Raw genomic sequence first — 26,548 nt, 5'->3', positions numbered from 1 at the left:
AATCCTATTTCTCCTTGGAACAGAAAGAACTTACAAACGTGGCTTTCTTGGCTTTCCAGTTTGCTGGTGGGTGGATCTGGAGTGGGCATCCCGTCTGAACATCTGGCAAGGGGCGCCTTCCAGATTTTCCTCATGACTCAGGATCAGTTTCTGACTGCTGGGCGGGGCAAAGTCTCCTGAAGTTGCTGCAAGGCACCTCCCCCTGTGAGCAGAGCTTGGTACAGCCCAAATAGTTTTCAGGTTAAGAAAGCCAGAATCTTTGTTCAGCCGAACTGACTGAACAGACTTAGTGAGGTTAACTGGCTGAGAGCAGAGGCAGTGGGGGTGAGCAACTGCACCAGCAAACAAGGCTCCTGGGAGAACTCAGGTGAGTTAATAGGGTCTTTGCAAACTTATCTTGGAGTTTTCTTTGCTGCATAACTTAGTGTCTAAGAGAAGTGAAGAAACTTCAGCTTTATAGTTAATCAAAACAGAGCAGCTATTATTTTATGGTTTGTCTGGATCAAATGTGTATGCATTAATAACAGTTTAGAAACTTGAAAAATAATGGAATTTCTATTCTTGGTTATTTTTGGATGTGTATGGGAAGATTGTGGTTGTCTGGCAATGAGACTTGGAATATCTGGGCAAGTGTGTATCTGTGTGTGTGTGTGTGTGTGTGTGTGTGTGCATGTGCGTGTGTGTGTGCACGTCCTTTTGCCTTCTGCTATCTGTACCACCTGGAAATCAAGGACAAATCTAGAAGGGGGGATGTGAAGAGAAAAAGCCTTGATAACTGTCAGGGCTCCATTCTAGGTACTGCTGAGCAAATTATTGAAATTCAGGCAAAATCTTAGAGCCACACTGTGTGCAACAGTCCTATTAGCCCTGGCAGTTGGGTGCACAGGCTGGCTGTGTGCTGTTGCACAGAAGAGAATGGCAACTCAGCAGTCTTAACTCCATGTCTGTGCAGCTGGAGACCCTTGTGCCCCAGTGACAGGTTGATCTTAGCTATTCTGTTTTCAGCCTCCAGCCTGATTTTGTTCCCCCTCTGACTCTAGCTTTGGTTTAAACTTTGTTTTGCAATTGGGGATTTGTCCCCCACCCTGACTACACTTTTCTAGGGGCTTAAGTGGGATATTAGACCTGAAATGGCTGCAGGTGGTGGGGAGGGGAAAAAAAAAAGCAGCACATTGCAGTTGAAACAATAGTCATATGAGTATTTGGTGAAGAGCATATAGGAGAATTCAACACGTTTTGCTGTCCCAACAGTCACTTCTGGCTTCAGAATAAAGCATCTTGGTTTGAATTGATGTTTTATTGAAGTTTGTCTAATGCTTCATTTGCTAATCTTTTTTTTGAAATTAAGGATACTTTATGTTCTGAAGTAATAAACAACAACAAAAAAATTCTTTGGGGACTGCTAATTAACTCATTCTTCTGGCAGTTTGTGTGTGTGCTCATACACATGTGTATGTGTGCAAGTGTGTGTGAATACTTTGGATTTGAATAGCGTTCTCATTCTTTATTTGTCCTTAGAGTCCCTAGCAGCCTAAGGAAAAGCCTAAATACTTATGTGGTCAGGAATAGGTTAAAAAGCAAGCTTTCCATATCCTTGGGAGTTTTCAGTTCTTAAATTAAAAACAGAAAAAGCCCCTTTGTGACCCCAAAACAGTGTTTCTTTGATTAGCCTTGATTTGAAATCATCTCACCTTCTGACAGCTAGTGATTAAAAAACAAAACTCCTAAGTGCATTCTTGCAGGAGAAAGACAGTGAGAATTTTCAAAAGTGATATCTTGCTTAAAGTTATGCATGTGCATGCTCCCCCACCCCATTTTTTTTTTTTATAATTGTGTTGAAGAGTCTAGAGGTCCTGGTTTTAGTGCCAGCTCTGTCAATAACTATGTAACCTTGGGTAAGTCCCCTCACCTTATAGTAAAAGAAAGAAGATGAACTAAATGATTTCTAAGGGTCCTTCCAGTGTAATTTGTACAAAAATCAGAATTAGATTTTGAAAGTCTGTAAAATTAGACTTATCGGATGGGCTTATTCAGCCAAGAGGGCAAGCCAGCCAAAAAGGAGAGGTGGAATAGGGAGGAGTGGAGAATGGTGAAGGAGCCATTTTATATTGTGCTTTTAAATGTCCATGTATGTCTTATTTAAAGCATGTGATCAAATTTCCTCAGTTTCCACTAAGGAAAGAAAAAGGATTTAATTTGCTAAAAACTAATGTTTCCTATATAACTTTCCTATGTTAGTCTTATCCTTAATAATCAAAAAGTATTTTTATATACTTAATTTCACTTGATCCTCACAGTAACATCCAAGGTGGACAGAGCAACCATCATATTCCCATTGTACTTATGGGAAAACTGAAGAATGGAGATGTTATCATACTGAACGGTTGCATTTGGGATTTGATCCTTGATCGCCTAACTGTTTATTTTGAATTTTTTTTGTAGAGTTCAACAATTGAATTAGAGAACATCGTGCTTTCTTTCTCTTTCTTTTTAATTTCTTTGAATGGAGTCTCCTCCCTGGGCCGAGTCAGTGTGTCTTATAGAAGACAATGGATTGGACCAGAGGATCTTTATAGTCCTTTTCATGCCTCAGAATATCTGGCCAACAGCTCAAATCTGAATAGCCATCATATATATATATATATCTATATCTATCTATCTATCTATCTATCACCACACACACACACACTCGCACATGTATCTTCCCTGGTAGATGCGTACCATAGAACTAAGCAATGATGTTGCCAGCATAAATGGGGAAAGCACCAGTCTCTGGGAAACATGTGGATGCTGAATGTTTTGTTTCTTCCTATCTGAACCCCTTATCTGTCACCACACCACACCCAGATATGGGGGTGGGGGTGCTGTGGCTGAAGTGGAACTATTTTATACCAGGGCAGAGTTGAGACTCCTGTATTCAGTTCAGCTGCAAACGCTTAATTGCTTTTATCTCCAATTTTTGCCTCAAGTACAGAACGAGGGGGAAAGTGGGAAATAAGAGAAACTAGACAGGGAAAATGTCCTAGGAGTCATGCTATCTCTCTCCCTTTAAATGTCCTCTCTTCCTCTCCAACTCACCAAAATCCAAAATGGTTTGTGAACCACAGACTGGATTTCCTTTACCAGATTTTTAGAGCAAAATCTGGTTTTGACCACAGTAGGAAAAGCAAGAGATTTTGCTCTAAATGTTTGCTTAGCTCTCTCAAACTTTCCAGTCCAGTGAGTAGCAAAAGCTACCTCTCTTACCTGCAGCTGTGTAGTCAATGTGGCAGGCTCCCTCAACGTCCCTTGACAGTTCCCACTTTCCACACTCTAGTCATGCGCCAATCCCTTGCTTTGGTAGACAGGGTCTTCTTCATATTCTTTCTCTAGGTGGTGGGTCTGAATACAAATAATACTGCCCAAGAACATTATCCCAGTGCTAAACCCCATACTTTGTCTCACCCAATCACCCATACTACTAGTCTTCAAGCCACAGGGTTCTTTTACTTAAATGTACACATTCCCTTTGTTGGCTAAAGGTTTTTTTGGTTTATATTCAATGCCCTAGCTTTTATTTTATGGACCGACTTCCTAACATGAGGTCTGTAACTTAAGGGTTCTCCTTTCCTCACCACCATCAGGTGCAGTGGACAGTAAGGGAGGAACATCACCTTATCCAAACTCCTCTGCTTGGACATGGCAAGTCACTTACGACAAACCCAACATATAAATTTCTGGGTTTCCAAAAATTTTCTGAGGATTTACTGATGAACCCTCAGACACGCAGGGTTTGGATTCTCCCATGATCATTAAATCATGAAAAGAAAGAACCCTTTTAATATCCACCATGGCAATAAATTCTAGGCAAACTGCCTCAAAGTTGGGTATCATGTTTACTTTGGAGGGTTCTCTCATTTGAACTAAAAAATCCTTTCTTTAAAAAAGCAGTGACTGAAAAAAGCAGTGTGGTGTGATGCAGAGTCACACATCTAATCTTGCATTACACAGACCTGGGTTTGAGTTGGCTCTGCCAATTTCTAGCTGCTGATTCTTTGAGCTGCCATTTCTGCAGATACAAAATGTAGGGCACAAATTATATCTACTAAGTGTGGTTGCTATGAAGAAAACATGAACTAAATGGTAAAAAGTGCATTTCAAACAATAAATTGTCATATAAACACTGATTCTCTTCATAAGACATTTATCTGTTCAATGTATATTTTCTGAACAATGGCTGTGTGTCCAACTCTGTGCCATGTTATGAGAGGACTTCAATGTCTATCTTGTTTTGGGAGCACTTTTTAATGTATTCAAAATTTCTTTTACACCAACCAGCTCATTATGTATAAGGGGAATAGTGTAGAAAATCTCGATTTTCTGATTAAAAAATTTAGACACAAAGAGTCTGAGGTTATAATTCCCTGTTACTAGAAACTGGGTCAATTTCACTGTGCAAGTCTGGTAAGACTTGGGACCACAACTGTACTCTCATGAAAGTTTGGGCTCACAGTCTACTATTCTTTATGTACTACATGCCCCTAAAATGTAGGCATTCCCACCCAAAAGGTTTTCTATCAACGTTTGACCAGTCCTTACCAGTTGTACATTCTGTCTCTGAAAGAATCTGCTGGTATCATATTGTTTTAAAAAAATCAAATCCAATTTTTTTTTCAATTGATGCTGCTTCTGTATGTAAACAGGTCCTCTTTGTAACAACACTTCCTTCGCAGGTTCTTGCCTGCCTCACTATTTGACTGACTTTGGGGTAGATAGCATTCCCAAGAACAGGAAATACCCATTTATCCAGAATGTGCAGGGACTAGGAGGTTCTGGCAAACCAAATACTCTAATTGCCTTGGACTATCTTACATTTACAGTCCCCAGCATCTGGCAATTCACCAAACCTTCTAGGGAAAGCAAAAGACACAGTAGTGTTTGTTTTAAGTTAGAGCACACATGAAAGTTGGGGTCCATTAGTAACAAGTTCCAGAAAGGAATCTGGACAAACATTAGCGTTGGGTCTGATGCTGCTTAACTGAAAATTATTTTTGATGCCATTTGGGCATTAAAATAGAATGAAATACATTTTAATATTTAAAACATACGAGTAGACTTAAATCTGATGACGGAAGGCACTTAGGTATTTTGCAGGGTCCCCTCGCTCTCAATTTGAAAAACAATTGTCAATAAATAAGGCTAGGGAAAAATTGTGATTATTTTCAGCATCTTATTTTATTCCTTGGATTCAGAGAGAGGGTAAGATTGTTGTACATATATTGCAAGTAACACTGCAAAAACTTAAAAATGTTTATGCTTTTCAAATGGGGAGACACCGTTACTCAGTGAGATGTTTCAATGTAATACTAAAAGGACATGATATGAGCTGGTAGAGAGGTCTGATTAATATTACATTTTATAAAATAACCACCTCATAAATATACTGCACAAATATCCTTAGAGTGCTAATGTAGCCGATTTCTTTCTGTTTTGCTTTGCAAGCTTTGTCCATTTCCTTAGCAGGCATTTTGAATCTTAGGTTTGTTTGTTTCAACCCTTCTGTGAACATAGACTACTGATAGATAGTTATCCTTAAAATGTATTTTGGAAATAGATGATGCCATGTTAATTTCACAACTCCCTTCTTGTTTAGCATTGACTGTCTGGAGAGAATCATTTAAATCATTACAAATCTATTTTTGTGAATCAAGCGAAAGCATTGAAAACTTTATTACAACCCCAAAGCTATTTAAAACCAAATGTGCCTTTCAAATTATCTTCAAAAAACAGAGTTGTTAAGGGTATGAGTGTGGGACCTACAGACATTGCATAAAGAATCACTATATTAATTCTCTGTTTAGTCATGTGAGACTTTTTTTTTTCCTTTTTTCTTTCTTTAAAGAAATAAAAAAGCAACAGTGTAATGCTATGGGATAGAAATCTATAGTCCACTGAATTAGTGTAATTGAATTTCTAAATCTGCCTTTTATCATGGGCAAATGATTATATATTAGACTTTGAAGAAGAAAGACCATACAATCTTTCTATCTTTCCTGGTCTTTGGAGGCCATCTGCTGAGCTCTGTTTCTTGAATTTAGCCTTCCTGAACAGTAGTAAAAAATGCAAAGCTCTTCAAATGATAAAAGGGGAGGAACTGTGCAAAAGGACTTCCAGTTGAAAGGGACTGCTTCTACCCTCCTGCACAAAGTATGTGGCTCTCCAGGGCACCCATTGAATATGTTAAAGTGATTTTTTCCACTTTATCTTCAAATTTAGAATTGTATTATATTGATTTTCATTTAAATTAGAATTATTAACATTGAACTAATGATCTTCACATTTATTATCTATTTTCCCAATGATATTGTTTAGGCTTATGTCTGACCCATTTGGCAGATAAAGAAACTGAGATCCAAAAATAGTTAAGTGCCTTACCCAAAGTCACATGCTAATTAGCTGGAGAGCCTGGACTTTCTTTCCCTGAAATTGGTGACTTTTCCTTTAATTCCATAAGTGCACAATTCTGGGAAGATGTTACTGATCTGACTGCCTTGGACTAACCTCAGGTAATCCTTTAAAGAGCTGAAAAGTTTTCCCTTCAAAAACAATTTTTCTCGTTCTAGGCATAGTTCCACACTATGGGCCCTCCTCTGAAGCTGTTCAAAAACCAGAAGTACCAGGAACTGAAGCAGGATTTTGAATGCATCAAAGACAGTAGGCTTTTCTGTGATCCCACCTTTCTGCCTGAGAATGATTCTCTTTTCTACAACCGATTACTTCCGGGGAAGGTGGTGTGGAAACGTCCCCAGGTAACATTATTTCCCACTTTCTGTCTTCTTTTTGACCTCCTTTATCATAACTCTACTTGGTTCACTATTGCACTTACATGGCTTACTGTATCAACCAGTTCAGAAGTTGACTGAATTCCTTCCTTCCTCCCATTCTGTTTATTTCTTCAACTTTATTGAGGTATAATTGACAAATAAAAAATTATATATATTTATGGTGTTCAATATGATGTTTTGATATAGGTATACATGGTGAAATAATTACCATCATCAAGCTAATTAATATATCATAGAGACAACATTAAAATGGAAAGTTTCATGGGTTTGTCTTCCTGGTTTTAGCTTAAGGAGTCCTGGATTTTAGTTAAATTTGTCAGATTTGGGGGCTAGATGTGGTGAATGGTAAAACTCCACCCTCTCTAAGGCAGACCCACATGGTAAGGCTACCTGTTCCTGTCCAGAGAATTGTTGAGTATGCCAGGAATGCATATGCCCATGATCTGGACAGGCTGAAGTTGGGGGTGAATCACAGTATCAGGATCCTCACACACACACACACCACACACACACACACACATATATATATATATATATATATATATATATACTACACCACACACACACACACTCGCACATGTATCTTCCCTGGTAGATGCGTACCATAGAACTAAGCAATGATGTTGCCAGCATAAATGGGGAAAGCACCAGTCTCTGGGAAACATGTGGATGCTGAATGTTTTGTTTCTTCCTATCTGAACCCCTTATCTGTCACCACACCACACCCAGATATGGGGGTGGGGGTGCTGTGGCTGAAGTGGAACTATTTTATACCAGGGCAGAGTTGAGACTCCTGTATTCAGTTCAGCTGCAAACGCTTAATTGCTTTTATCTCCAATTTTTGCCTCAAGTACAGAACGAGGGGGAAAGTGGGAAATAAGAGAAACTAGACAGGGAAAATGTCCTAGGAGTCATGCTATCTCTCTCCCTTTAAATGTCCTCTCTTCCTCTCCAACTCACCAAAATCCAAAATGGTTTGTGAACCACAGACTGGATTTCCTTTACCAGATTTTTAGAGCAAAATCTGGTTTTGACCACAGTAGGAAAAGCAAGAGATTTTGCTCTAAATGTTTGCTTAGCTCTCTCAAACTTTCCAGTCCAGTGAGTAGCAAAAGCTACCTCTCTTACCTGCAGCTGTGTAGTCAATGTGGCAGGCTCCCTCAACGTCCCTTGACAGTTCCCACTTTCCACACTCTAGTCATGCGCCAATCCCTTGCTTTGGTAGACAGGGTCTTCTTCATATTCTTTCTCTAGGTGGTGGGTCTGAATACAAATAATACTGCCCAAGAACATTATCCCAGTGCTAAACCCCATACTTTGTCTCACCCAATCACCCATACTACTAGTCTTCAAGCCACAGGGTTCTTTTACTTAAATGTACACATTCCCTTTGTTGGCTAAAGGTTTTTTTGGTTTATATTCAATGCCCTAGCTTTTATTTTATGGACCGACTTCCTAACATGAGGTCTGTAACTTAAGGGTTCTCCTTTCCTCACCACCATCAGGTGCAGTGGACAGTAAGGGAGGAACATCACCTTATCCAAACTCCTCTGCTTGGACATGGCAAGTCACTTACGACAAACCCAACATATAAATTTCTGGGTTTCCAAAAATTTTCTGAGGATTTACTGATGAACCCTCAGACACGCAGGGTTTGGATTCTCCCATGATCATTAAATCATGAAAAGAAAGAACCCTTTTAATATCCACCATGGCAATAAATTCTAGGCAAACTGCCTCAAAGTTGGGTATCATGTTTACTTTGGAGGGTTCTCTCATTTGAACTAAAAAATCCTTTCTTTAAAAAAGCAGTGACTGAAAAAAGCAGTGTGGTGTGATGCAGAGTCACACATCTAATCTTGCATTACACAGACCTGGGTTTGAGTTGGCTCTGCCAATTTCTAGCTGCTGATTCTTTGAGCTGCCATTTCTGCAGATACAAAATGTAGGGCACAAATTATATCTACTAAGTGTGGTTGCTATGAAGAAAACATGAACTAAATGGTAAAAAGTGCATTTCAAACAATAAATTGTCATATAAACACTGATTCTCTTCATAAGACATTTATCTGTTCAATGTATATTTTCTGAACAATGGCTGTGTGTCCAACTCTGTGCCATGTTATGAGAGGACTTCAATGTCTATCTTGTTTTGGGAGCACTTTTTAATGTATTCAAAATTTCTTTTACACCAACCAGCTCATTATGTATAAGGGGAATAGTGTAGATAACCTCGATTTTCTGATTAAAAAATTTAGACACAAAGAGTCTGAGGTTATAATTCCCTGTTACTAGAAACTGGGTCAATTTCACTGTGCAAGTCTGGTAAGACTTGGGACCACAACTGTACTCTCATGAAAGTTTGGGCTCACAGTCTACTATTCTTTATGTACTACATGCCCCTAAAATGTAGGCATTCCCACCCAAAAGGTTTTCTATCAACGTTTGACCAGTCCTTACCAGTTGTACATTCTGTCTCTGAAAGAATCTGCTGGTATCATATTGTTTTAAAAAAATCAAATCCAATTTTTTTTTCAATTGATGCTGCTTCTGTATGTAAACAGGTCCTCTTTGTAACAACACTTCCTTCGCAGGTTCTTGCCTGCCTCACTATTTGACTGACTTTGGGGTAGATAGCATTCCCAAGAACAGGAAATACCCATTTATCCAGAATGTGCAGGGACTAGGAGGTTCTGGCAAACCAAATACTCTAATTGCCTTGGACTATCTTACATTTACAGTCCCCAGCATCTGGCAATTCACCAAACCTTCTAGGGAAAGCAAAAGACACAGTAGTGTTTGTTTTAAGTTAGAGCACACATGAAAGTTGGGGTCCATTAGTAACAAGTTCCAGAAAGGAATCTGGACAAACATTAGCGTTGGGTCTGATGCTGCTTAACTGAAAATTATTTTTGATGCCATTTGGGCCTTCAAATAGAATGAAATACATTTTAATATTTAAAACATACGAGTAGACTTAAATCTGATGACGGAAGGCACTTAGGTATTTTGCAGGGTCCCCTCGCTCTCAATTTGAAAAACAATTGTCAATAAATAAGGCTAGGGAAAAATTGTGATTATTTTCAGCATCTTATTTTATTCCTTGGATTCAGAGAGAGGGTAAGATTGTTGTACATATATTGCAAGTAACACTGCAAAAACTTAAAAATGTTTATGCTTTTCAAATGGGGAGACACCGTTACTCAGTGAGATGTTTCAATGTAATACTAAAAGGACATGATATGAGCTGGTAGAGAGGTCTGATTAATATTACATTTTATAAAATAACCACCTCATAAATATACTGCACAAATATCCTTAGAGTGCTAATGTAGCCGATTTCTTTCTGTTTTGTTTTGCAAGCTTTGTCCATTTCCTTAGCAGGCATTTTGAATCTTAGGTTTGTTTGTTTCAACCCTTCTGTGAACATAGACTACTGATAGATAGTTATCCTTAAAATGTATTTTGGAAATAGATGATGCCATGTTAATTTCACAACTCCCTTCTTGTTTAGCATTGACTGTCTGGAGAGAATCATTTAAATCATTACAAATCTATTTTTGTGAATCAAGCGAAAGCATTGAAAACTTTATTACAACCCCAAAGCTATTTAAAACCAAATGTGCCTTTCAAATTATCTTCAAAAAACAGAGTTGTTAAGGGTATGAGTGTGGGACCTACAGACATTGCCTAAAGAGTCACTATATTAATTCTCTGTTTAGTCATGTGAGACTTTTTTTTTTCCTTTTTTCTTTCTTTAAAGAAATAAAAAAGCAACAGTGTAATGCTATGGGATAGAAATCTATAGTCCACTGAATTAGTGTAATTGAATTTCTAAATCTGCCTTTTATCATGGGCAAATGATTATATATTAGACTTTGAAGAAGAAAGACCATACAATCTTTCTATCTTTCCTGGTCTTTGGAGGCCATCTGCTGAGCTCTGTTTCTTGAATTTAGCCTTCCTGAACAGTAGTAAAAAATGCAAAGCTCTTCAAATGATAAAAGGGGAGGAACTGTGCAAAAGGACTTCCAGTTGAAAGGGACTGCTTCTACCCTCCTGCACAAAGTATGTGGCTCTCCAGGGCACCCATTGAATATGTTAAAGTGATTTTTTCCACTTTATCTTCAAATTTAGAATTGTATTATATTGATTTTCATTTAAATTAGAATTATTAACATTGAACTAATGATCTTCACATTTATTATCTATTTTCCCAATGATATTGTTTAGGCTTATGTCTGACCCATTTGGCAGATAAAGAAACTGAGATCCCAAAATAGTTAAGTGCCTTACCCAAAGTCACATGCTAATTAGCTGCAGAGCCTGGACTTTCTTTCCCTGAAATTGGTGACTTTTCCTTTAATTCCATAAGTGCACAATTCTGGGAAGATGTTACTGATCTGACTGCCTTGGACTAACCTCAGGTAATCCTTTAAAGAGCTGAAAAGTTTTCCCTTCAAAAACAATTTTTCTCGTTCTAGGCATAGTTCCACACTATGGGCCCTCCTCTGAAGCTGTTCAAAAACCAGAAGTACCAGGAACGGAATGCATCAAAGACAGTAGGCTTTTCTGTGATCCTACCTTTCTGCCTGAGAATGATTCTCTTTTCTACAACCGATTACTTCCGGGGAAGGTGGTGTGGAAACGTCCCCAGGTAACATTATTTCCCACTTTCTGTCTTCTTTTTGACCTCCTTTATCATAACTCTACTTGGTTCACTATTGCACTTACATGGCTTACTGTATCAACCAGTTCAGAAGTTGACTGAATTCCTTCCTTCCTCCCATTCTGTTTATTTCTTCAACTTTATTGAGGTATAATTGACAAATAAAAAATTATATATATTTATGGTGTTCAAAATGATGTTTTGATATAGGTATACATGGTGAAATAATTACCATCATCAAGCTAATTAATATATCATAGAGACAACATTAAAATGGAAAGTTTCATGGGTTTGTCTTCCTGGTTTTAGCTTAAGGAGTCCTGGATTTTAGTTAAATTTGTCAGATTTGGGGGCTAGATGTGGTGAATGGTAAAACTCCACACTCTCTAAGGCAGACCCACATGGTAAGGCTACCTGTTCCTGTCCAGAGAATTGTTGAGTATGCCAGGAATGCATATGCCCATGATCTGGACAGGCTGAAGTTGGGGGTGAATCACAGTATCAGGATCCTGTCTGGGTGCTATCTCTCTCTCTCTCTTTCTTTCTTACTCATGGCATAAATAAACTTAAAAAAAAAAAGTCAGAGTTAGCAATCTAAGAAGAATAACCAAAAAAGGAGATGTATCATGCTTATTTTCTTTTGTATATTCATTCGAGTAAATGTGATAATTCCAAAAGCAACTTACTGAGTTACATATCATAGCAACTTAATGATAACCTCAGACCACTGAAGTGAAAAACTCCTTAAATAGTGAGAGTAAATGAAATGAATTCTAGAAAGAGAATGTGGATTTTGTAATGGGAGAGGGAGGTTTCTTTGCTGCTCTTTGGTTGCCATCACCTGTATCATCTCACAATTTGCCAAGTGAAGTCTAAGTAGAACTGCAGCTCTTATATCTCCTATTAACAGAATTCTTAATAGTTGTTATAGTTCTCTGTGGGACATCTGTTTGTTGTGTCTCCAAAGCAAGTCTTAGGATTCCTTCATAAGATCAACATGAGTGGGATCTCAATGTATGAAATGACAGCTCAGTGAAATCTGGAGAATAAATAACAACCTTGCTATATCTAAACTGTATTACTCGATAGAAGGCTGTTCTACCTGGGCTCCTTCCCAATGTAGGTGACCAGGTATATAGGCTAGAGAGCTATTGTGAAGTGCAAGTTCATATAACTTTACAATCTCCTGAAGGCATTCTGATCCCGTTTAATGAAATATCTTTCTGTGCTCTATTATGGAATCATCTCAGTAATTAACTCAATGCCTACCTTTAGTGAGCAAACTATCACTGTTTATTTGCAATTTCCACAATTTAAAATCCTAAAGAAGTTCCAATAAGAGGTGCTTCAGTTTATGCAGGTTACCACCAGGTGGTGCCAAGATACATCAGTTAGAATAAGGCTCATGTTTTCTGTGCAACTCAATGGACAGATCTTAGGTTTTGCCCATAAGAATTACAGGCATTGAAAATATGGAACTTGGAGAAAATTTTTACATTGAAAGGAAGATTTGTGCTCCTCATATTTTCTGTGCCTTCACTTGTTGATATCCTGCAGATCACTTTGCTGATCTGCAATAAAAATCTGGGAAATATGAGCAGAATTCACTAACTACTACTTGGGTATACAGAGAGGTAAGATTATTTTTTTTGCAATAATTCATGCAGAAAGTAGAGATATTTTGTCTGAGACCCACTCTTATGAATGGATGATTATAATGAGAGGCATTTTTTTTTTATGCTTGACTATGTAGGAAAGAATGGCAATAGGACTGAAAAAGCAGGAAATTGAAAGACATTTATTGGGTGGGTGTCTTTTTAAAAATAGGACAAACTTGAACATGTTTATAGGAGTATACAGTAAAGAAGAGGTTGGAGCTACAGGACAGAAAAGGAGTGATCGATATGGATGAGGTCCTAGAAGAGATGGGGAATGCCCCAGATGGGAACAAAGTAGACAGAGCTTCCTGTACTGACCTGTCTTCAGACACATGCTTTGCCTTCTATTTTGGCTCAGTCCTTGCCTTTTGCCTTCATTGTTTAGATTCTGTGGATTAGATCCTAGGTGGATTAGCAAGGAAGGGAAAGAAAAGATAATCATCATCACAATAGTTCATTTTGTCTCTGAGGCAAGCAAAAACCCTTCTGGAGTGATGGACTCTCAGAGACAAAGGGTGATAAGAAAGGGTAAAAAAACTAATCAATACTTAAGGCATGCCTACAATGGGCAGACACTATGTTTGGAGTTTTCTAAACCTTATTTCATTTCATCCTTATTTATCATGGCTTAGCAAGGTAGGTATGTTGAAAATTACTTTGATATATGTCTTTTTTTCCTGGGTTAGAAAATAACAGTAGATATTACGCCCATTTTTACTGATGGGGAAACAGTCTCTGAAAGAAAGTAAGGACTTGCTCAGACCCAGACTGTTAATATGCTGGGATTTGAATCCAGGTTTAACGTGAGGGCTGACATGAGTTTTTTGCTCTACCTACTGTCATGTCAGAAAGTTAAAGTTGTCTGTGTCTCTTATTTTTACAAAAATAGATAGCTTCCCTCCAGTCAGTTCTCACACTCCTCGTCACTGTGTTGATGCTAGACTTTCATTAATTAATCCATACTTTCCCTTTTGAGAGCATAGTGTGAGCTTAGTCTCTTTTCATATGAGAGAGAAAGAGAGAGAAGGGGAAAGAGAGATAGATATTTTCAGTAGGGTCTTGTTGTTGTAATCCTTGGTCCCAGCTTCATAGTGAGCTAGGATTACAAGTATACACCACCACTCAGCTTGTCCAGGTCAGTGAGGGATCTGAACTCAGGCCTCCCATGTGGCTCCAACATTGTGCAGTGGCACAATTCTGTTTGTCCCATTGTGACCAGGTGATAGCTTACTATTATTAAGGGAGAGTCACTTGAGAATCAGTTATTAAGCACCTACTCTATGCCAGCTTATGTGCAAGATACAGACCTCGCCTGAACCAAGGCACTCCCATTTTTTTTTTTTTTTGGAGAGGTTTTTGCTATAGGGTGCGTGCACTCGCCAGACAGACAGAGAGAGACATAGAGACAGAAAGCGAGAAATCACCCCCCAGGGAGGATGGCCACACCACAATCCCTTCTCCTCCATTCTCCTCTCGGGATCTTGGGCACACATGCACATGCGCCCGGCGTGAGTTTTAAGCCACCGGGTCTGGGATGTGAACCGCGGTCGACTACATGGGAGTCCAGCAATATAGCCATTACGCTAACTGCTGGTCCCAGCACTCTCATTTTAATTGGGGAGATAGACACTGAGCTATCAAAGAACTAACTAATAGACTAATGTCACATACACGAAATGCTATTGTAGTTTGTGAAGAAGGGGAGATCATCATAGATTGGAATGGTTAGGAAAGGATATCTTCTGGGAGTAGTGGGGGGGAAAACAAGGTTCCAGACCACCATCTGAGCCTTCTGAAAAAGCTTTGGATTTCTTTCCAGACAGAGTGGAGGCCAAACCTGTGGTCAAGAACCACATCAAGTTCTTTGGCCTCCCATTTGGAAAGCCAAGAGATAGTGCAGGGCCTCTCTGAATTGACTCAGGAAGACCAGATGGGTCGCTGACCTCCCCCATCTCATTGATAGGGTAGAGATCTTGGTTTGCAGGGAATCTTACAGACATCTTGTCCCTTGACATTCCTGACACTTAACCAGGGCTATTTTCTTAAGTCTCCAAAATGGAAGCAGATGATTAACATGGTGTTTTCTGTCTTTTTCCTCTCTCTTGTTGAAAGCTTCTACCTTCATAAGCCTCCATGACTGTAAACACCATTGATCGTTGAACAAACTGACTCCAATCAAGCCCCCCACCATCCTGGATCAGGATTGAGTTACCCTCCTTCCCACTTCCTTGCTGTGTTTTAAGGATCCTCTTTAGAATGACAAGGATTATGGGAGTGTTTTGCAGTTTTTCAATGCCAGATCATCGGCTTATACTCTCCAGAGGAAAGTCCTTCTCCAACTTCTCCAGTGGTCCAATGGCCCCAGCTATTGTTCTAGCTTTCTGGCTACACAGGTATATTACCTGAGACCATGTGCTCCTAGACTTACCTGTCTTCCTGGGGCATCAAAATATAAAATATTAATAAATTATAAAAGCTGAGTTATACTAATTTATAGTATGATCATAAAACTGCAGGTAGGCATTAAAGCTGAAATCTGCCTGCCGAATTCTCACAGAAAATTTCTTCTCCACCTCCTTCCAGCAGCCACTCACTCCTAACCACCCCCTGCCCCAGCTTTTTTCCTGACTGGCTCATCTCCACTTACAACAATGTCTTAGAGTCAGACACATCTAATCTCTGACTAAAATGGAGCAAGGCCACATGGGAATTTGCACAGCCAACTGTGGGGGAATAAATGGCATCTGTACAAGATCATCTGTCAAGTCTCCTGGGTAAATTTTGGGTTTAGTCTCTATTACCATTGCCCAGTCTTCTTCTGGGGAATACCCTCTCCCGGGACCATTTCACTACATTTTCTGTGTGGGAAGGGATGACAATAAGATTCCAGATTAAAAGGAAGGCATTAGAAATTAAAGGGAAATGTTGATGACATTAAAAGCAGAAGATATAGGCTTGGCATAGATAGTGTGTGAGGGAACAATAAAAGAAGAAACAGTTTTCTCTGTGCTAACAGAAATTGTCAACTACCAGTTGAATATGACTCCTCTGTACAGGGTTTTGGCTCAGAATGTTCACGGATTTCTTTTTCTTCCCAGAGATCACATCCCCCTACATGAGTAGTCCTAAGTGTTTTGCACTGTTTATAAAATTGAAGAAAGTTCATTAGGCCTATCTTCCTTCTCTTCAACTGTCCTGTTTATTTTAAATTCTGCATTTAAAATATTTAATAGCTTTGGGACCAGCAGTTAGCATAATGGCTATGTTGCTGGACTCCCACGTAGTCGACTGCAGTTCAAGTCCCCGACCCGGTGGCTTAAACTCACACCGGGCGCGTGTGCATGCGTGCCCAAGATCCCGAGAGAAGAATGGAGGAGAAGGGATTTCAGCGTGGCCATCCCCCCCTGGGGGGTTATTTTTCACCTGCTATCTCTTTGTCTGTCTGGTGAGCACACGTGCCCTATAGCAAAAACAAAACAAAACAAACAAACAAAAAACAAAAAAGAAACTCTCAAAAAAATTAATAGCTTTAATGGAGTACAATTTTTATGCCATGAAATTCATTTGTTTTAAGTGCACAATGCAGTCATATTTAGTAAACTTACAGAGTGCAAACATTACCACAATCTAGTTTTGAAACAGTTGCATTACCCCAATAAGGTCCCTTATGTACATTTACAACAAGTAATCCCTCTACCCCCTCATCCCTTCAACAGGCAATCACTTTTTTTTCTTTATCTAGATTTGCCTATTATGGACATTTTGTTTAAAGTAGAACTATAGGGACCAGCAGATGATGTAATGTTTATGTCATTGGACTCCTATTTGGCAGACAGTAGTTCAAAGTCCTGGACTTGGAGGCTTGAAATTCACACTGGGCACATGTGCGTGCATGCCCAAAATCTGGAGAGGAGAATGAAGAAGGGATTATGGAGTGGCCATCCCCACTGCGGGGGTGATTTCTTACTTTCTGCCTCTTTGCTTCTCTTTGTCTCTCCCAGGAGCACATGTGCCCTATAGCAAAAATCTCGCTAAAAAAAAAAAAAAAAAAAATGTAGAATTATGAAAATAACTGACCTTTTTTTGCTTAAAACAAAGTTTTCAAGGTTTATCCACAATATGGTATGTATCATTTTTTTTCTTTCTTATTGCCTAGCAGTATTCTATTGCGTAGATACATAAATTGTTCCCGATAAAGCAGCTTGAGATTTCAGAAGTCTGAAGGGTCAAGGTTGGAAGTGGAAGTTGGGCTTATGATCTTCCTTCTAGGCTATATACTGACCTTTTTCTTGGAGGGGTTAGGAAAGAAGACAATGTTTTCTTGATGATAAGATCCTTATGCAGAAATAAAACTCACCACAGGTAAAGTAGACTCCTTGTGACAGATAATTGGTGCAACATTGGTCTCTCAGCCCAAGTCCACCTATAAACAGTCCATCTGTAGATGGTTCGATTTTCCAAGAAAAAGAAAGTGGCTAGTTGGACTAGCTTACAAAGCCTTCAGGTACTGAATGACAGTTCTGTGAAAATTAGCCCCTGAACCTTCTGAAACTACTTAGACCCTGGACTTATTCATAATGTGCCCATAGCAAGGCTAGCCCCATTTGTAGATATCTTTGTACCCACCCACCTACTACTACTAAGTTGTAAATATCAATTTTTTTCTTTTTTTTCCTGTTTTTCTTTTCTTTTTCTTTTTCTTTTTTCTTTTTTTTTTTTTTTTGGCTATAAGATGCATGCTCTCACCCTGGACGAGAAAAAGAGAAAGAAAGTAAGAACCATCCCCCTAAGAAGAATCCCTTCTCCATTCTCCTCCTGGGATTTTGGGCATGTAGGCACATATGCCCAGCATGATTTTCAAGCTGCTGGGTCCAGGACTTGAACTGTGCTCTTGGCCATGTGACTTCCAGCTTAAAGTCCATGCCACCTGCTGGCCTGCAAGTAGCATTTTTGAAAGTGCCTTCAGTCTTCTGGCTGCAGATTTTCTGGTCGGCCATTAATTGTACTGTGGTTCCTAAGGTTTACCTTGGACCTCAACATTTATTGTCAGCAAAGTTCACCTGTGTAAACAAAGTTACTGGGGCCAGTAGGTAGTGTGGTGGTTAAGATGCTGGACTTCCACATTCAAGTCCCAGACCTGGCGACTTAAGAATCTCACTGAGTGTGTGTGCATGTGTGCTCAAAATTCCAGGAGGAGAATGGAGGAGAAGGGATTGTGGCATGACCATCACCCCAGGGGCTAATTTCTCATTTTCCCTCTTACTGTCTCTTTCCAATGAGTACACACGCCATATGGCAAAAACTTTTTTAAAAAATTGCCTAAGATTGGATGTGGTAGGTGCAAAGGGACCCATAGAATGACTTGTGCAGGGCTACAGGCCTTACAATGGTATGCTACTCCTTCACAGAGGTCTTTGGGATTGGCCATGTGAGAGTCTAGCACCTTAACCACCCTGCCACCTGCTGGCCCCACCTTTCTAGTCTTTTAATGCTTCACTTTCATATGGCTTAGTAGAGATATCTCTCCCATGTTTCACATCCTAGATCTTATATATATACAATGACAGATTGATTCATATTTAGTGGATTGAATCAAAGAGATTAATACCTACTGGTAGTATTTAATATGCAACCAAAAGTTAATAAATAAGTAAGTCTTCTAAAAATTGAAGAGTTTTTAGGTGAGTGTGAAAGAGGCAAAAAGTGCTGAGATGGATGCTGAGGTGGATGACTGAGAAAGGTGGTAGCATGTCTGTCCTTGGGAATTTGTTCAATTATGCAGTGGCCATTAATATGCCTAAAGGCAAAAGGAGGGAGTGGCTTGAGTTCTTGAGGTTTTGCCCCCTCCCCCTTGCAGTGGTTTTGAAGAATCAAAAACTTTAGTCTTAGGTCTCCTACTAAATTACTAGATGCCAGAGGGGAAAGTTACCCTCTCTGAGCCTGTTTCTAAAATTACTTCCAGTTTTGACACACTATAACTGTTAACTTATCATGCTTTAAAAATCCATTGTTAAGTAGACATCATGTAGGAATAGTGGCGAATTAAAACTGGGGAATGGGTTAGTTTATAAGTGGAAATGGAAAACAAGGATCTTTGCCCAAATTTACATTCTCCCATGATTGCACACAGCTGTGAACACACACACACACACACACACACACACACACACACACACATATTAGGTCATCTGAAAAGTCATGACTCATTTTTGCATAGAAAAACATAGAAAAATGTTTTTTCTTTTCTGACAACCCACTATAATCACATCCAGTTTAAGTCTACAGGAGAATAATTACCCAGTTCCTCAATCTGAATTCTGTCTATATGTCTTTTTGCTCTATTATATGACTCTTTTTATTTTGAATAGACATTGACATGACAAAAGTGTTGGCTGAACCTAGATCCCTGCTGTGATATGTCTTGTAGAAATTTAAAATATTGTAATATAACTCCAACCACTAATAACTTTACATAAAACCAGCAAATAATTTACATTACTATTCTAAAAGCATACTTTTTCACTTATCAATGTTCACTTCATTGTTTTTACATGTTATGAAATTATGTATCATCTAGGTCCTAGAAATTGTTGTATAACTTTATATCTTACTTCAAATAAAATAGTAACACCTGACCTAGGGAGGGAAAACTGTGCTGAGTTTCATCTTTAATAAGACAAGAAAACAATGAGATGAGAAATAATATCAAGATCTAATTCACCCAACACAGTTCTACATTCAATAAGTGAAAAAACTGGCCAGGGCCCAGTCTTGGTGGCACACTCAACAGTGTATTCAACTGTGGATCTTGAAACCACATCCTGACTGTGGTTCAAGTCCCTGGCCAGATCAGCCTGAACACAAAGCTGGCATATGCATGGCTGCTCAGGATCTTGGTGAGCAAGAGGACTGGAGGAAGAAGATAATTGTGTGATCAGACCCTGTGGAGGGTGCTTCTCCCTCTCTCTCTCTCTCTCTCTCTCTCTCTCTCTCTCTCACACACACACACACACACACTTACATGGTCTGTCATGAATTTTTTTAAAAAATCTATCAGAATGAAAACTGTAAAAAAAAATAGTACAATAAAAATCTTCTCTTAAGATTTAAAAGTAATGAGACACCAGAAATGTATCTTTTTAAAAAGACCAGAAAATCCTATGCTAACAAGCCATTTAACCATCTCCTTTTGGCAGAGGAATGCCCAATTAATCTTCAGTTTGGACTTGTCTTTGCCCAGAATGCCTATTTTTTTCCAGAGTTATTTTGGCTTTTAAAGAATATATGGAATGTTTTATTCTGTAGACCAGACCCTTCATCAAGGAGAATTATGTCTGTTAAAAAATGACTCTCCCAACAACCTAATATAAAATACTCAAGAGGACTTTTATCATTCTTTTTCTTTTCTTTTGATATTTTTTTTTTTTTTTTTTTTTTGCTATAGGGCATGTGCACTTGCCAGGAGGACAGAGAGAGACAGAGAGACAGAAAGCGAGAAATCATCCCCCAGGGGGGATGGCCACGCCGCAATCCCTTCTCCTCCTCTGTTCTCCTTTTGGGATCTTGGGCACGCACGCACACGCGCCTGGCATGAGTTTAAGCCACCAGGTCCAGGACTTGAACCGCGGTCGACTACATGGGAGTACAGCGACATAGCCATTACGCTAACTGCTGGTCCCCTAGATATTCTTTCCTTTTGAGACTAAGATTCATTTCCACTGGGTAAGCAGACTTTCAGTGTACTGGCCAATGGCCTCTTTCACAAAGCTTTCTTCATCTACTTAAGGCTTCATTGGAATTTCCTTCCCTTGAACTCTACAAGTGCTGACACCTTGAGTCACACAATCATGACTTCTGTTATACAGTGACATGTATGTTGCTAAGCCTTTGCACATGCTTATCTTTCTACCTGTTATGCCTCCATATCCCTCTCTCGTCCAACCATCTAACTCTAATAAGCTCAAGCATTACTACCACTGTGGAACTTATTCTAATATCACCAGGTAAACTTTGGGAATCCTTCCTCTAGGTGCTTTGAAAATGGCTTCACTGTGTGCCCTCATCACATTATGTTGTAACTATATAATTTGGGCCTCATTTCCCTACTTCCAGTGGGAATGACACAACTAATGATATGTTGCAGGGAAGACATACATACATGCCAAACATTGTCCCTAATCTCTGCCCAAGTGCCCTTAGAACATTTACTGTTGGAAGACTGTCCACTGAAGTACCCCTGTGAGTAGTCTGTTTCCACCTACTGTTAATACTGCTGCCATCTGTATTTATCCAAAGATATGGAAAAGTCTGGTTGCCACGGAGACTGTTATTGCCTTTGCTTTATGTTAGAAAAGGGCTTCCCATAAGGTCTTCCAACTTATTTTCCTGAAGAGAGAGAGAGATGCATTAATGTTCACCTCCAACAGACCTTGTCTCTTAAAGTAATTACCTTTCCAAGCACAGATGCTTTAGAAAAATCTCATCCTTTACAAAATAGGATCAAAATGTAATATGCTAAGCCCCTGCTTACTTTGTTCAAAGTTCACTGCTGTTGCAAACACTCTTCCAAAGCTCAATGATAGCTATGTCTAAAGGCTTTGCACATGTCTTCCTATCTCATTGCATCCCCTCCTTCCACTTTTCCTGCTGTTTCCCTATACAAACCCTTTCCTATGGCTAGATGATCTACAATACCCTCAGTCTTCCCTCTAACCCATCTATGGAAATCCTAGTCTTTTAATCATAACCCCATCTCATCTATGAAGGGTATCCTGCCTAGCTCAGCTCACAGACACTCTTGGGAAGACTTCCACATTCTTATATACCCAATCATTGTATTCACAGGATATCTGTGATGACCCCCGTCTGATTGTGGGCAATATCAGCAACCACCAGCTGATTCAGGGGAGACTGGGACACAAACCAATGGTCTCTGCATTTTCCTGTCTGGCTGTTCAGGAGTCTCACTGGACAAAGGTAATCCCTCTCCTGTGAAATCTCATTTAGTTTTACCTGTTTTATAGTCTTTAAAAACTTTGGGAAAAATCAGCTCATAACCTTTTTAGATTGTTAAATTTCTTGAAGGTAGAAGTATTAATTAGGTGACTTCCCTCAATTTCATTGTAAGAGTGTTTGCAAACAGAAAAGTTGCAAGAATTTTAGCAAATACCCATATACTCACCTAGATTCTATTATTACTCTGCTTGCTTTGTCACATATACTAGGTAATCTTTTATTGTCATTTGCAGTACTTCAATTAAGTATCTCTGCATTCTTGTCTCTGTACCTACTGGGGTACCTACAATATTTCTGTACCTACGAGTAGGGACCAGGAAGTCGCTAACATATACATGAATAACTGAAAAGGTGAGAACAATGGAAATAGGTTCTTGAAAAGGTCCAATTAAATTATTAATAGTACAAAAATTGTTTAGTAGAATTCAAGGCAATGAAGTATTAACTTGATTTGGAACAAAGAGCATTTTTGTCAGGAAAATACTTGTGCATTATCATTGAGTATTTGTCATACAAAAAAATAACATTTCCCAAGTATAATTTTATTCAAGACATGAATAAAATCTACATTCTGTAGAATCTATATGAAATCTCTCAAATGGACATTTTAAAACAAACTACAGAGTTGGCCCATAGCCTGGTGGTTAGGGTGACTGGATCCCACATGACAAACCACATGTTTGAGTTCTGGACTTGGTGACTTGAGAAACATACCTGGCATGTGTGCATAGTGCCCCAAATCCTGAAATAAGGAAGAAGTGGAGTAGAAGGGATTGCAGTGGACCGTGACCCATGGGGGCTGGTTTCTCACTTTTCATCTTTCTTCCTCTCTCTCTCTCCAGAGAGTGCACATACCCTCTAGCAAATTAAATAAATAAATACAACTACAGTGAGTCTTAAATTTTGATTGATTTTCTTTTCAGGTTTTTGCCATAAGTCATATGTGCTTGCTGGAAAAAGACAGAGAGACAAAGAGAGGGAAAGTGAGAAATCATTCCCCAGGAGAGATAACCACACAACAATACCTCCTCCTCCATTATCTTCTTTGGATTTGGGGCACACAGGCACATATACCCAGTGTGATTTTCTCTCTTTCTTTCTTTTAAAAATTATTTTATTTATTCTTATTTTTTACTTGCTATAGTAGTCAGAGAGAGAGAGAAAAAGCAAGTCACCAGGTCCAGGAGTGCCATGTGGGAATCCAATGCCCCAACTACCACACACCTGCTAGCCTGCCCAATGTGATTTTCAAGCTATTGGGTCTGGGACTTGAACTGCATGCTGCCAAGTGGGAGTCCAGCATCTTAACCACCATGCTACCAGCTGGTTCCAACTGGTTTTACTCTTTAAAATATCTTGTTTACATAATCCTCTAAACAAAAATGCTTTGTTTATGTTTTTAAGAATGCAATCATAAATATATTTGTATAGTCCATTTCTCATCATCTAGTTTATAGAGTAACTGGAGGAGATATTTAATCCCTGACTGTCTGTCTCAGACACCCTATATATTGTGTATTGCTATATGCCCTCAGGGAGGGCAAGGTAACATCATCTTCAGGCTAACTAAACTGGAGAAGCAGAAGTTTTGGCCAGGATGCCGTACCTAGGATTGTCCAATCTAGACCCAAACCAAGGGTATTTGGTGTGCTATATATATTTTCTAGGAGTTCATTGTATTCTCAATATCTACATATCATCTGAATAACACTTGACAAATATTCTCACCTTTCCAGACAATTCCCAATCATAAGGAACAGGAATGGGACCCTCGAAAACCAGATAAATATGCTGGAATATTTCGCTTCCGTTTCTGGCATTTTGGAGAATGGACTGAGGTGGTGATTGATGACTTACTGCCCACCATCAATGGCGATCTGGTCTTCTCTTTTTCCACCTCCATGAATGAGTTTTGGAATGCTCTACTAGAAAAAGCTTATGCAAAGTAAGGAGAAGGTTAAATAATCTGTGGGCAAAGTATATGAGGGAAGGAAAACCATGTTTGACCTTGGGAGGTCATTCTCTCCAACCCCAGAGTTTAAATTGGATAGGATCTCAGTCAAATCCAAAGCATTACTTTGGACCCAGGTCTGGTCCTCAGAAATCCTAGATGAGACCAGCGGTTGGCGTAATGGCTATGTCGCTGGACTCCCATGTAGTTGACTGCGGTTCAAGTCCCAGACCCAGTGGCTTAAACTCAGGCTGTGTGCGTGTGTGTGTGCGCACACCCAGGATCCCAAGAGGAGAATGGAGGAAAAGCAATTGTGACATGGCCATCCCCCATGGGGGGTGATTTCTTGCTTTCTGTCTGTCTGTCTTTGTCTTTCTGGCAAGCGCATGTGCCCTATAGCAAAAATCTCTCAAAAAAAGAAAAGAAAAGAAATCCTAGATGAGGGAGAAATTAGTTTCTCTTAACTTCCGTTAAACTATTACCTGCTACTAAATACCCTTTTCTGTTTCTAATCAGTAGATCACATGACATTATCATATCTTTTTTCCTTGTTTAATGTATACCTGTAAAAAGTAGTTTCTGCATGCACTGTCCTTCAACATAGTGTAAGGCTAGAAATCTCTGACTATATTCTCAAAATATTTTCCATTGCATACCTAAAGAAAAATTAGCTGGTAAAGGCTTGGCAGGGACTAACCTAAATCTTGGAAACATGAGGTTTTGACCTGGAAAAAGTATATTTTACAAGGTAACCTTGTAAATTTGTCCCTAGGTTGTTAGGCTGTTATGAGGCCCTGGATGGCCTGACCATCACCGATATCATTGTGGACTTCACTGGCATATTGGCTGAAACTGTTGATATGCAGAAAGGAAGATACACTGAGCTTGTTGAGGAGAAGTACAAACTGTTCGGAGAACTGTACAAAACATTTACCAAAGGAGGTCTGATCTGCTGCTCTATCGAGGTTTGTATTTACCAGAAACAGCTACCCTATCCTCATTCCTGGCAGTAGAGTGTACAAAACTTCCTAGGGAATGTCACCCCTAACCCAGAGATGCAATGAATAGTCATTTATGGAACTTGGGAAGCTAACATGTGTGTTGTTCTCTGCAATGGAAACTGAGGAGCTTTCTTTTTTCATACTTTTGTACCAGTCATTCCACTGGGAGACAATGTATCATTTGAACTGGTAGAAATATCCTTAATTAAATTATTCTTTCTGTTTCTGTTCCTGGGTATTGAGATTATAGCTACATGTTCAAAAATAAGGTTGCCCCCACCAAATTTTATTGCAGTTCATATCAATGTATTACAATGGTTAGTTTGAATATGAATTGAGTTGTTATATCACATTCTTTACTTTTTTTCTTTTTGGGGGGAGGTTTTTGCTATGCGGCACATCTGCTCTCCAAAAAGGCAGAAAGAGACAGAGAGACAAAAAGTGAGAAATCACCCCCCCCGGGGGGGGGATGGCCACACTGCAATCCCTTCTCCTCCAATTCGCCTCTCAGGATCCTGGGCACGCATGCACAGATGCCCAGCGTGAGTTTAAGCCATCGGGTCCAGGACTCGAACCGTGGTCTATCACATGGGAGTCCAGCTACAAAGCCATTACACCAACTTCTGGTCTCACATTCTTTACTTTCTTTCCTTCACTTGCTTTTGTGTCAAATTTCCATATGCATAGGGAAAAAAATTAGCTTCAACCACACTGGCATAAATCAATCAAGGAAGAAGGGAGGCTAGGACTTGGGTCACCCAATTTTTGTGCCTTTATGTATGTTTCTTTGCTCTCAGTCTCCGAATCAAGAAGAACAAGAAGTTGAAACTGATTGGGGTCTACTGAAGGGCCATACCTACACCATGACTGATATTCGTAAGATCCGTCTTGGAGAGAGACTTGTGGAAGTGTTCAGTGCTGAGAAGCTATATATGGTTCGCCTGAGGAACCCCTTGGGAAGACAGGAATGGAGTGGCCCCTGGAGTGAAATGTGAGTGTCATTCCACTTTCACTGCTACATCACCAAAACCTTATAATTCCCCAAATCTATTCCTCCAAGACCACTAGTAGGCTTTTAATGCTCCTTGACATCTGTGGGCTCTCATTAGGCATGGAGTCTGTATGACCCTGCCAAAAATGAGAAAAAGCAGACCCAATCCTCATCCATTATGTTCCTTTGGCAATCTGCTTACTTTAGGACGTCAATGGTAAACATAATGACTTATCCTTTTATTGTCTATTTGCCTTTAGTTCTGAAGAATGGCAGCAACTGACTGCAGCAGATCGAAAGAACCTGGGGCTTATTATGTCTGATGATGGAGAGTTTTGGTGAGGAGAGGTTTTCTGCATGAAGGGAATTGGAGTTTTACATGAAACCACAGAGGTATTACATACTAGCTTCATTTCTTTCCTGCACTCCTTCCATTCAG

The 26,548-nt window shown here is 39.4% G+C and overlaps 1 protein-coding gene across 1 annotated transcript in view; it reads left to right on the top strand.

Moving 5' to 3' along the window:
• Window positions 1-281: 281 nt before the first annotated feature.
• Window positions 282-26,548, top strand: part of CAPN6 (calpain 6) — a 33,394-nt gene continuing 7,127 nt past the window's right edge. The window contains exons 1-8 of the mRNA XM_006167733.3: window positions 282-367; window positions 6,603-6,673; window positions 11,373-11,481; window positions 21,996-22,127; window positions 23,903-24,111; window positions 24,890-25,082; window positions 25,916-26,109; window positions 26,370-26,447. Coding sequence (XP_006167795.1) covers window positions 6,618-6,673; window positions 11,373-11,481; window positions 21,996-22,127; window positions 23,903-24,111; window positions 24,890-25,082; window positions 25,916-26,109; window positions 26,370-26,447 — 971 coding nt within the window. The 5' untranslated portion in view covers window positions 282-367; window positions 6,603-6,617. The remainder of the gene's footprint in view (window positions 368-6,602; window positions 6,674-11,372; window positions 11,482-21,995; window positions 22,128-23,902; window positions 24,112-24,889; window positions 25,083-25,915; window positions 26,110-26,369; window positions 26,448-26,548) is intronic.

This window comes from Tupaia chinensis, unplaced genomic scaffold, assembly GCF_000334495.1.
Source record: "Tupaia chinensis unplaced genomic scaffold, TupChi_1.0 Scaffold144991_2, whole genome shotgun sequence".
Classification (NCBI taxonomy): domain Eukaryota; kingdom Metazoa; phylum Chordata; class Mammalia; order Scandentia; family Tupaiidae; genus Tupaia; species Tupaia belangeri.
This window is presented reverse-complemented; position numbering and strand designations above follow the sequence as displayed.